The 10,592-nt window shown below is 49.7% G+C and overlaps 1 protein-coding gene across 1 annotated transcript; it reads left to right on the forward strand.

Annotated features, from left to right (window-relative positions):
- Positions 1–858: 858 nt before the first annotated feature.
- Positions 859–10,388, forward strand: LOC138620036 (serine/arginine repetitive matrix protein 2). The gene is made up of 2 exons (XM_069696941.1): positions 859–1,105; positions 1,660–10,388. The coding sequence occupies exon 2, from the start codon at positions 1,739–1,741 to the stop codon at positions 9,887–9,889; it is 8,151 nt and encodes a 2,716-aa protein (XP_069553042.1). The 5' UTR covers positions 859–1,105; positions 1,660–1,738; the 3' UTR covers positions 9,890–10,388.
- Positions 10,389–10,592: the final 204 nt, after the last annotated feature.

The following is a 10,592-nucleotide window of genomic DNA, read 5'->3' on the forward strand; positions in this document are numbered from 1 at the left end:
GAATGGTAAGCTCATGAGGTATTAAGCTAGGGACAGAGGGCTTATCCGAACTCACCACCGTCAAACACGTCTGGACAGCCTCAGTGTAGCTGAGTTGCTATTGTAGCAACAGTAATAAGTACAGTAAAGCAACATGATCGCTTTTGTTTTGGCGGGTTTTATCAAACGTGATGTAATATGACAGACAAACATGAATGTGACATGAAAGGGAAAAACGTGACTTAAAACGTGTGAGAGCGCCTTCCCATAAAAATAAGTTTGTTCTGCAGCTACACTTTAGCACTCACACACACTGGGCTTAAACACACATACAGTACATGCAAGGGTGTGGTTAATCTACTCCTGCGTGTATGTTTAACCTCATATGTTGTGGCCAAGTGGACAATGTGTGTGAATTCTTTGTTCTCTGTATTTCCCCTTTCTTTCCCCACCAGCATTCCCAGGCAAACAGCTAAAGCTACTGCTATCTGGCCCTGATAGTATGGGTCTATATATAGAGGAGCCCTGTGACTGGGCTGGCTCCAAGTGTCAGATTCCAGGCCCACTCATCCATCCTGGCTGGATCAGCACCTGCTGCTAACTATAACCCCCCCCCCCCCCCTCCCTCCACACACACACACACACACACACACACACACACACACACACACACACACACACACACACACACTCCTTTCGCACCGCACCCCAGCCCAGCCCAGCTCACACTGCACAGCCAATGCCCAAACAAACCCCAGTCTGCAGAAGAAAAAAGATCCTGGTCAGAGGCAGCAAAGCGTTTTCCCCGCTGCCAGCTCAGGAGGGAGGGGCAGAAATAGAGATGAGAGTATTAGAGGATGTGATGTGTCTGAGTGAGAGACCCCTCTTTGCTTTTTCTATTCAGGTCTGATACATGGCAGTGCCTTTGACAGTCTGAAGTTGCCTCGTCAGTGTGACACTGGCAGACTGAGCAGCAGCCTGCGGACCTGCTCAGTCCTGGATTGAACAAAGGGCTCGTCAACGTGGCGTGTATTGTGGATTTAAGAGACAGCTTGTTGGATGAGGGGCAGATATTGCAACACAGAGGAACTCAATGTCCTTGGTAAAGCTTCATCAGTGGCCAAAGGTACAGTACCAGTCAGTCATACTGTCTTTCACTACTTGCACGAGGAGCAGCCTCTGTCAGTCACTCTACCATGAGGAAAGTTTTAGATAAAAGTTACACACTGGACAGAGCTAATCTTAGTATTTTCACTCTTGATACATAAGATGAATCAATTTGTGTGTTTGTAATCTCAAGTAAGTTGCATTATATATATATATATATATGCCTTAATGAAACCTCATGAACCTTTTAGCACATGTACAGATATTGGCATGCAACTAAAGATTTGAAGTCAAATTCAAGTAACATTTGTATATTTTCCAGTTATAATTTTAAGTATTTTGCTACTGCTTTTGAAGGAATAGTGACAGCTGCGTTGTAGCTGTATGTATTCTTGAAACATTTGAGGTGTAAAGAATACATTTCCTGTAAGCCAGCTCAAAACAAAAGCAAAGCAATTTCAAGCTCCATATTTGGAATTGATATACTTTTGCCTCTGTGATATTCATCTGATGCTGCTGGTGGTATAAATGAATGAGCCACACACCCTCCAGGTGATCGTATCTTGTTTCTAGTCCAGGAACAGAGCCCAGAGCAGACGAGAGGAGCAGACTGGACTGGCCACAGTGAGAATTTGGAGCTTGTGGACTAGCGATGGACAGCTGGACTCTCCAGGGGGACAGCTACTCCTTCCTGCGCAGTGCGCCCCGCACCTTGTCCCTGTGCCATCGTGACGGCACCCCCAACCACGTTGAAATCTTCGACATTATCAACGTCCCCACTCAGCGCAGTGCCATCTCTGAGACCACCTGCCTGTGTGACATTTTCGGAGACGACTGTGAGTCGGCGTCCCTCTCGAGCAGCCCTGCTGTAGGGGCCTTTGTCCCTTCCCAGAGGGAGGTGGACGGGACAGCTGCTGCTGCTTCACCGCTAGTGGATGATCAGAACGATTCCTCGGGCTCTTACCACACAGCACACGGATCCAGTGAGGGAGAGGAGGGCTCTGAAGGTTCAGGAGAGAGGATTTATAGCCCCAGGCTGCAGAGCGAGTCTCCTGAGAGGAGGCTACTAGAGAGCAGGGGGCTGAGCTCAGGACATCCAGAAGTCTCTGTGGGCAGTAACCCAAATTTAGAACCAAAAAGTAAATCACCGGTACCGGTACCTCAGCTTAGCACAGTCAGCCCATCATCTGAAGTCCTCAGCAACAGTGAGAGGACCCCCTCTCCTGGACACATCAGCCCCTGTACCCTCAGTTCAGAGGGAAGACTGTCATCCTTGTCCGCCTCCTCAGTTGAAAAAAGACATTCACCATCATCATCAGATCCAATTCAAAATTATTCAGAAGCTGAACCAAGGAGAATCACTCCTTCATTTAAAGACAGACTTAACAGTTCCTCACATCAATCTCTAAGTCCAAGTCCCTCTCCTGATCCTAGAAACCGCATCAGACCATCCTCCTCCGAATCAGCACACGCGCAATATTTACCTGAGTTCAGAGAAGCACAAAACTTGTCTGAGCCAAAATCCAGCTACTTAAATCCAAACAGCAGTCCCTCACCTGAGCTCGCATCTGAAGACTTTTCTCAGGATTTTACAGAATCGCCTTTTGAATCTAAAACCATCCTTTCATCTCCTTCACCTTCACCCAGTGGTACAGAGGAATTATCTCAGTCGAGAGAAACACCGGTCTCCCCTGAGCTCAAGTCCTCCTTCTCTGACACTCAAGCATCATCTCCTTTCCCTGAGTTAAGAGGGAGGGTCCCTCTACCTGATCTTTTCAGGACAGGCTCCACACCTGACATCACAGATCACACCCACACCTCCGAGCTGATTTCAGCTCCCTCTTCTCCAGGAAGAGACGCCACAAATACTCCTGAGAGCCAAAGCACACAGTTATCGGTTGAAGCAGACAGTCCTGTTTCTACACCTCCCCCACGACACACGCCCCCCTCACCTGTCATTTCAATAGCAGCATCTCCTGAGTTTGTGGAGAGTTCTGTTTCACCTGAATTAAGAAACACAGGTCGGTCGCCTGGCCTGCTCAGTGCTGCCTCTCCGACCAGAACTGGGACAAGAACTCCCTCTCCTGAAATAAGACACAATTTAGCATCTTCTGAAATTAGGAGCCAGGTGTCTTCACCTGCAGTAAGTTATAGTTTATCTCCATCACCTGGAATAAGGGACAACTGCTCTCTCTTAGAGCACAGACATACTGCCCCCTCACCTGAAATCAGGATCACAGCGTCCTCACCTGAGGTCAGCAGGAAAGAGCGGTCTTCTGAAGTGGAGACAGCATCAGGCTCTCCTCTCCTTTTCCCTCCCTTATCAAGAAGCCTCACCTCCTCCCCTCATATCACAGGGATTTCTTACTCTGTTGTTCAGCCCGAAGACAGGCGCTCTCCCCCATTTCCTGAACTCTCTTGTCTCTCCCCCCAAGAGCCAGATAGGACACTTGTGTCCTCTGAAACAAGGAGCCTTACCCCAAGCAGAGACAGTATAGTGAGCAGTGTTGCAGAGTCCACTGGTACACCGCGAGACTCCCCTCACATATCAGGCTTCACAAGCTCTGTCCCACAGTCTGAAGCCAGGAACAAAACCCCTTCACCTCAGCCAAATCATCACACTCCCTCACCTGAACCGAGATATCAAACACGTTCACCTGGCGAGAATCAAAGTCCTTCACCTCAGCATAGAAGAGATCCATCACCTGTTGCCTCATTTCCTGAGCAGAGGTATCAGCGATCACCAGCAACCGTCGCCACAGAGTATAACCCTCAGTACACACAACTTGCTCCTCCCGTTATAAATACAGCTGAGGTTGATATAATAGAAACACAGTCCCCAACAAATTCGGCAAAAGAAAGTGTGTCACCCTTATTTGAGTTAGACAGGAGAGGCAAATCTGTTGTTACTGAAATCAAAGGCAGTTCTCCAGTGGCAGTAGTTCATTCACCTGTGTCTACTTCACCTGTTTTACCTGAGATAAAGGCTAACAGTTCGCTGCAACAACAGGGCACAGAGAGAGAAGAAACACCAAAAGAGGTAAAGACTCAGGATAAATTGAGAGCTGCTTCCTTCTCTGAGGAAAAACAAGACAGTCGCCCCCCTTTTTTCCAGATAGAGGACACTTATCCTCCTACTGAAATCAAGTCTCCTTCCCCTAATCTTATCGTCTCTAAGGTGAAGAGTCCAAACATTTCACCTGTCCGCAGAGCTACATCCAGCTCACCTGCGCAGAGATCGGAGAACCCCCAGCCTCAATTCACCACATATTCCCGACCTTCTGAAAGCAGCTCGTCAAAATCCACGACTGAGAACTCGAGAAGACAGCTGTTAACCAAAGTTAGCCGTGAAAACAGAGAGAGGCTCACAGAGGACATGTCCCACCATGTAAACAGAAGGCGGACTCCCTCTCCGCCACTTACCAGGTTTACACCTGTCCACATCATAGCCCCTGAGAAACCATACAGACAGTGGCAGAACAGGAACCGTAGCCCCTCTCAGGTTGTAGCATCCTCACCGAGTGGTAATCTAAAGAAAGCAGAGACAAATAGGGAAAGCCCCAATGTTGCCCCTGTTGACAATAATAGCCAGGCCCACTGGTTCAGGCAAGCAAGGCAACTGGAGATGGAGAGGGAAATGCAGCTAGAGCAGGAGAGAGAGGTTGGTAGGGTGAGGCGAAGGGATAGGGAGATGAAAAGGGAGAGAAAGAGGGAGGAGCGGGTTCCTGAAAGGGGGGAGGGGTGGCAGGGAGACGCCAGTTACAGAGGGGAACAGGTTGAGCTGTCATTCAGTACCAGGAATAGAAAAGGACCTGTGAGTCGCAGTGCAGCTCCCACAAGCAGAGAGACCCGTCAGGGACTGCCAACAGTGCATTCCTATTCAGAGAGCTTACTCCCCACCAGACAGCTACAGCAACAACAGAGTCTGCTTAGACTTACTTCTCACCAAGACACCAGGGGCGGTGGAGCCAGCAGACGACTTCAGCCTTCTGCACCCCAGAACAGGATCACTGCCCCTGGACGCGTGGCCGCTAACAGGCCCTGTCGGAGTTCCAGCTCCAGCATGGGAAGTGAGCTTGATGAGGCAGACAATGAGGTGAAGTGGTTTACAGACGTGGCTTTCCGCAGCCTGTCAAGCCCTGAAGTAGATTACCTTGACATGTACAACTCCAGCCACCGCTCATCGACAAACATCTCTCAACCCTCCACCCAGGAGAGCCCAGCTGGGGTCAGTGCTGCCTGGCCGGCCTATGCTGACTTCAGGGGTTCAGCAACCAAGCTGGACCACGATGAACTCTCCTTCCAGCAACCATCTGCATACTACTCAGATGGCCTGGATCCATCTCGGCGCAATGAGTTGGGCAGCTTTGAATGCGTAGATGTGGCTGTAGAAAGAGAGGACTTCAGGAAGGTGAGGCGAGGAGTGCCAAAGAGACAGATCCAGCTGAAAAGGAAGAATAATGCTGAAGGGAAGCAGGATGAGAGCAGTGAAAATAGCAGTCCTGGGCTCCCATCGACGGCGGAAAGCCCCTCTCATGAGAGGCAGTCCAGGGGGACTTTTGTGAGACAACACAGTACACCAGCAGCAATGCAGGAGTGCTACCCATCTGAGCGTAGCCCTGAGCCCAAACAGCAAAATGTAAGAAAAGCCAAACTCCAGAAATCTGCTTCTATGGATGAAACATGCACAAAAACCAAGATGGCCACCTGCCTCATCAAAAGTGTGCTGTCCAAGAAGATGCAAAGTGTTGATAAACAACCCGATGCAGGCAATGAGGTGAGCCCCACTTTTGAGGATAACAGCCCACCAACAGAGCGAGTAGTGGTACCTCTTAAAGAGTCCCCAAAACCTGACACACACATTCTCAGTTCCAGTCTTCAGTCAGATTATAGTGCTTCATCTGAGGGTCTTCCTTCAAGAGGGGAACCAAGCACAAAGGATGAAGCCAAACCACCCAAAAGTTTTGGAGCGAGATCCAGTAACAGGCCGAGTTCATCCAACAGCAGCAGAAGTGTTAACTTTTCCCAGGCTGACAGCGAAGAGGCTGATTCTCAAAGCAGGAACGCCACCCCGTTAAAATCCGAATTGAGATCAGAACTGAAAGTGCCATTTGATAGCAAACACTCCACAACCAGAGTACAACGAGCAGATGACAGAAAAACATACGAAAGGGAGGGTGATGACTCAGCGAATGCCACTGCCGGGAACACGGGGGCTCCTTCAGCCACTGGAGCCAGCAGCACACGGGTCAGGATGCCAAACAGAGACCAGGAATGTGAAAACGCAGAGGACCACAAACAACTGCAACCGTGTGCCAAAGGAACCGTCATGTCCAAAACACAGGAGATTACACTTAAAGCCGTGGAGAAGAAGAAAGCCTCCCTAAATGTCTGTCTCACCCCTGAGGCGGAGAACAAACCCGAGGCTTCGTCTCCAGATATGTCTCTCAGAGAAAGGGAGGACAGAATAGAGACCAGTGTAGAGGAGAAAACAGAGGAGGAAATAAGTGAGAATAACAAAGTAAAGGCTCCCATTCACAAAGTTAGAGATGTGCGGCGGCTTGTGAAAAATACATATAATCTGTCCTTTAGGGCAGCTGGTTCAGTAATGTCATCAAATGGGAATGAAGAAAGGATGGACATTTTTAATGAGGAAAGGAGGGAAGAAGTCACAGCAAGAGAGGAGAGCGACATAAGGCAAGAGGAACCGAGGCAGGAGAAGATGGAGGAAAGGGAGGAGGAGTTCAAGGTGGAGCAGAAAGAGGAGGAAAAAGATTCAAAGATGCTAACCGTAACTCCCCCTCCTCAGAGCAAGGGGAAGTCTCTGTCTGGTCCACAGCCGATGCAAATAGAGTACAAGGCTGTTTGCTGGAAAGAAGACAGAAATAAAACGTCATCCAATAAGAACGACTCAGAGAACGCAAGTGACAAACCCCGGGCTTCTTCAAACCCTGTAACCGAGGCAAGCAGGGAATCACAGTCCTCCAATGCACCAAATGACACAACAGCAGACACAGCAAGTGCCAAGCGATGTGAACAAGATGTAAACTCTACAGCAGAAACACAAGAGGCAGCGACAGAAATCCATAAAGTGACAGAGAAGGTGGAGAAGCCTGTGGTGGTCAGGACAGACAGAAAGCCTCCGATGCTGGGAAGCCTCCCTAAACAGCCCAGTAAGGAAAGAGAGGTGTCCACGGCTGTAGTGTTAATAAGGGAAGGATCAAGCAAGACCAAGACGTCTGCATCTCCAGCCCAGGAGGAGGTTCTCAGCCCCATCCAAGCTGCAGCTGCTTCCCTTTCGCCGGGGCCCACGATCCCTGGCAGTAACCCTGGCAGCGTTGGTCACTCAGTTTCCATGTTATTAAAGGAGAAAGGCTACCAAGCTGACATCGGAGCAGTAGTGGGCGACAACCAGGATACAGCTGCAGGTAAAGGAACTCCCCGTAAGCATGTGAATTGTCTGGAGATCCCCCTTCAGACCGTCACCCCCTCAGATGGAGGTTGGCTTGAGTCTCATAGAGAGAGGACGTTCTCCTCCTCATCCACCACTTCTGCGCCCTCTACAGTGTCTGACAACACAGACGCCCTCACAAAGACCAGAGAAGACGAGGGAGTCAGCATCAAGCCTCCAGGTAAAGACACAGCAAAACAAAAAAGTTATTCTCAGCTAAGGAATACACAGGAGCAAGCAGCACCTCTCACCAAACAGAAAGACCTGGGAGATTTTGAAGCAGTAAAAAGAGTAGATCCAACTTTCCCCCCAAGGTCCCCTGCAATCAGAAGATTCAAACCACAGCCGATTGAGGTTAAGTCACTGTCTAAAGAACCACAGAAACAAGACATGCCTACCAACTCGACAGGAAACAACAGGCCTCAGACCATTGAAGTTAAATCTATTGCTAAAAGTTCTCAAAAGCCGGCGGTGCCTCCAAAACCAAGCTGCAAATTTAAACCTGCGGATTTAGGAACGACGCCAAATGAAGCTCAGAGACCATCAGCAACAACCTCGACTGTAAAACCTCAAAGTGAGGAGAGGTCTCAAACAATTGTAGTGAGCTCACCGACGATCTACAGGAAGATTTCCAACGAGTCAACGTCAACATCGAACTATTCAAGAAAACTGGCTGTGTCTGCAGTGTCCAGCCTCAAACCTCCACCGAACAAAACAACTTCAACCACCATCTCCAGCCTCTCAAACCAATCAGCAGCATCAGCAGACGCAGAGGCATCCAATGACAGAGGACAGCAACCAGCTGTCTCTCCTCAGACCTCCAGATATGCACAAAAACCTACAACCTTAGCAGCAGTTCCAACATCAGACACCAGCTCAAGGGTAACGTCAGCTCCAAGTCCGGTTTCTGACCCAAAACCAAACCAAATCCCTGGACCTGCCTCAGCTGGAGCCAGCCAGCAAAGCCAGCCAGCTGTGACAGATCCAGACAGACAACCGCAGTATCCCAGGGCGGCATACCCTCATGATCAAGCCAAGCCGGTAACGTCAAACAATACAAAACAACCCGCTGCTGTTCCCACAACACAGGTGCCAAGATACACACACCAGCCGTGCCGCAGGTCACTGTCCAGCGAGCGCCACCCGAGGATAGATGACCTGCGTTTTTACGCCTCAGATGACCCTCCCAGCTACGATGAAAGAGAGAGCTTCAGTCCACTCTTGCTCCCGGATCTGACGCCCCTGAGGTCAAATCACTATCAGCCCTCCTCCCGCCCTCCTCCCTGCTCTTGCACAGCTGTCTGCCCCTCTCACCCCGGTGTCACCCCTCCTCACCATCACCGCAGCCCCCACAACCTCACCCCGCCTGCCCCTCCACACTCTCCGGGCCAGGCGCTACCTTACCCAGTGGCTCAGCCTCCTCTCCGTCCCCACCAGTGCAGACCTGAACCGCAGCCAATGAGCTACCAGCCCGGCACTCTCAAATCAAGTCCTCTTGGTCCAAGCCAGCCACTGACCATGTATCAGCCTCTCCACCAGTCTGCTCCCTGCCCTCCCCACCCCTCTCTCATGCAGGCCTGCTCTGCCGACCGCCCACTGCTGCCATCCCAGCATATCGACCCTCGACGACCCCCTGTCCACAGGTCCCCCCACCAGCAGCCACCAGGCATGGCTGGGGCCCCTTACAGCGATCCTGGCCACAGTCACTCTCCTGGCCTTCCTCCTCTGGATCCCCAGTATCTGTGTGGCCCTCAGAGCATGGGGCCTTCCTATGGCTCTGAATATGGGGGTGATGGCTCCAGCTTGTACTCAGAGAGCAGCTATGGACAGACCCCTCGCAGAGTGCTAATGGATCCTGAAACAGGGAAGTATTTCTATATCGAGGTGCCTGTGCAGCCTCTGAGGAAAATGTTGTTTGACCCAGAGACCGGCCAGTATGTGGAAGTGCTCATCCCGCAGCAAGCAATGTCACATTCAGGCCTGTATCCTCCTTCAGCGGCCCCCTACCCACCTCTCCACAACCCCAACATGTACGCCCAGGCTCCACAGTACATGCCCTATGCGGCTCCTCCTCCCCCTGCCCACCCCCAGGCTCAACCTCAGCCACCCCGCTATCCAGAGGCCTCTGCTGTGGCAGTAATGCAACCAAGTGGGCCTGGCATCGGCTACAGGAACCCCTCTAGTCAGGGGTCCAAGTCAGAGCCCCAGAACCATCCACCACTGGACCACAGCTACCTGGAGAGCATGTATTATGTCCCCACAGGGATGAATGCGAGTCCCAATCCCACCCCACCAGACTATTACCACAAACATGCCCCTAACTTACCCCCAACAGGGGGTAAAAGGTCCTGAAATAGAGTGTAGAGGCCGCCTTCCTGGAGCCTGTTGGGTTTAAAATACACAGTGTATAAAGAGGTATCTAATTTTAGCCTGTAATGTTATTTGAGTTTTCACACTGCAACTGAAGACAACGATTTTTCTGTTGTTGTTTATTTGCTGCTGCCATGTTCTGTGCTAATCTGCTTCGACAAAACAAGACAAGATGTGATTCTGGGGTTAATAGTATTGAATTAAGTAGGCCTTTCTTTCTATGAGGTGTTCATAAGATTGTTACCTTCAAATTTTTATATTGGGTAAGGTCTTCATACTGTAACGTCAGCAGTAATGCACCGGCACTATAAATCAATAGGTTTACTGATGTGTGTACTTTCTCAACAAACATCTCCAAAAAAACTTGAAATTACTGTTTTAAAAAACCTCATATTTATTTTATTATTGTGTTTCTCTAATATTGGATGCGTGAGTTTGTGCAAATGATGTCTGCAACACTGCCAATAAAATGTCACATATGCATCGTTGTTTTTTCATTCTATTATCTCCAGATTCTTGCTACTGCAGAACCTCAACCTTAATAATCATATTAAAGTATTGGAACTTCATGATCACGTAACTTTGGAGACCATTTAATCTTTGAAGGCCATCATATGAAATGTTGCCTCTGTTGCTTTATTGTTTTACAATTAATTGGTGTAATCAGCAAATTGATTTGGTAATG

The sequence above is a fragment of the Brachyistius frenatus genome, unplaced genomic scaffold, assembly GCF_029030835.1.
Source record: "Brachyistius frenatus isolate BFR_SWC_R1_liver_20210118 unplaced genomic scaffold, ASM2903083v1 Contig_22, whole genome shotgun sequence".
In the NCBI taxonomy this organism is placed as follows: domain Eukaryota; kingdom Metazoa; phylum Chordata; class Actinopteri; family Embiotocidae; genus Brachyistius; species Brachyistius frenatus.

Coding starts and splice junctions, on each gene's coding strand:
- LOC138620036 (XM_069696941.1), top strand. CDS start 1,739: ATGGACAGCTGGACTCTCCAGGGGGACAGCTACTCCTTCCTGCGCAGT.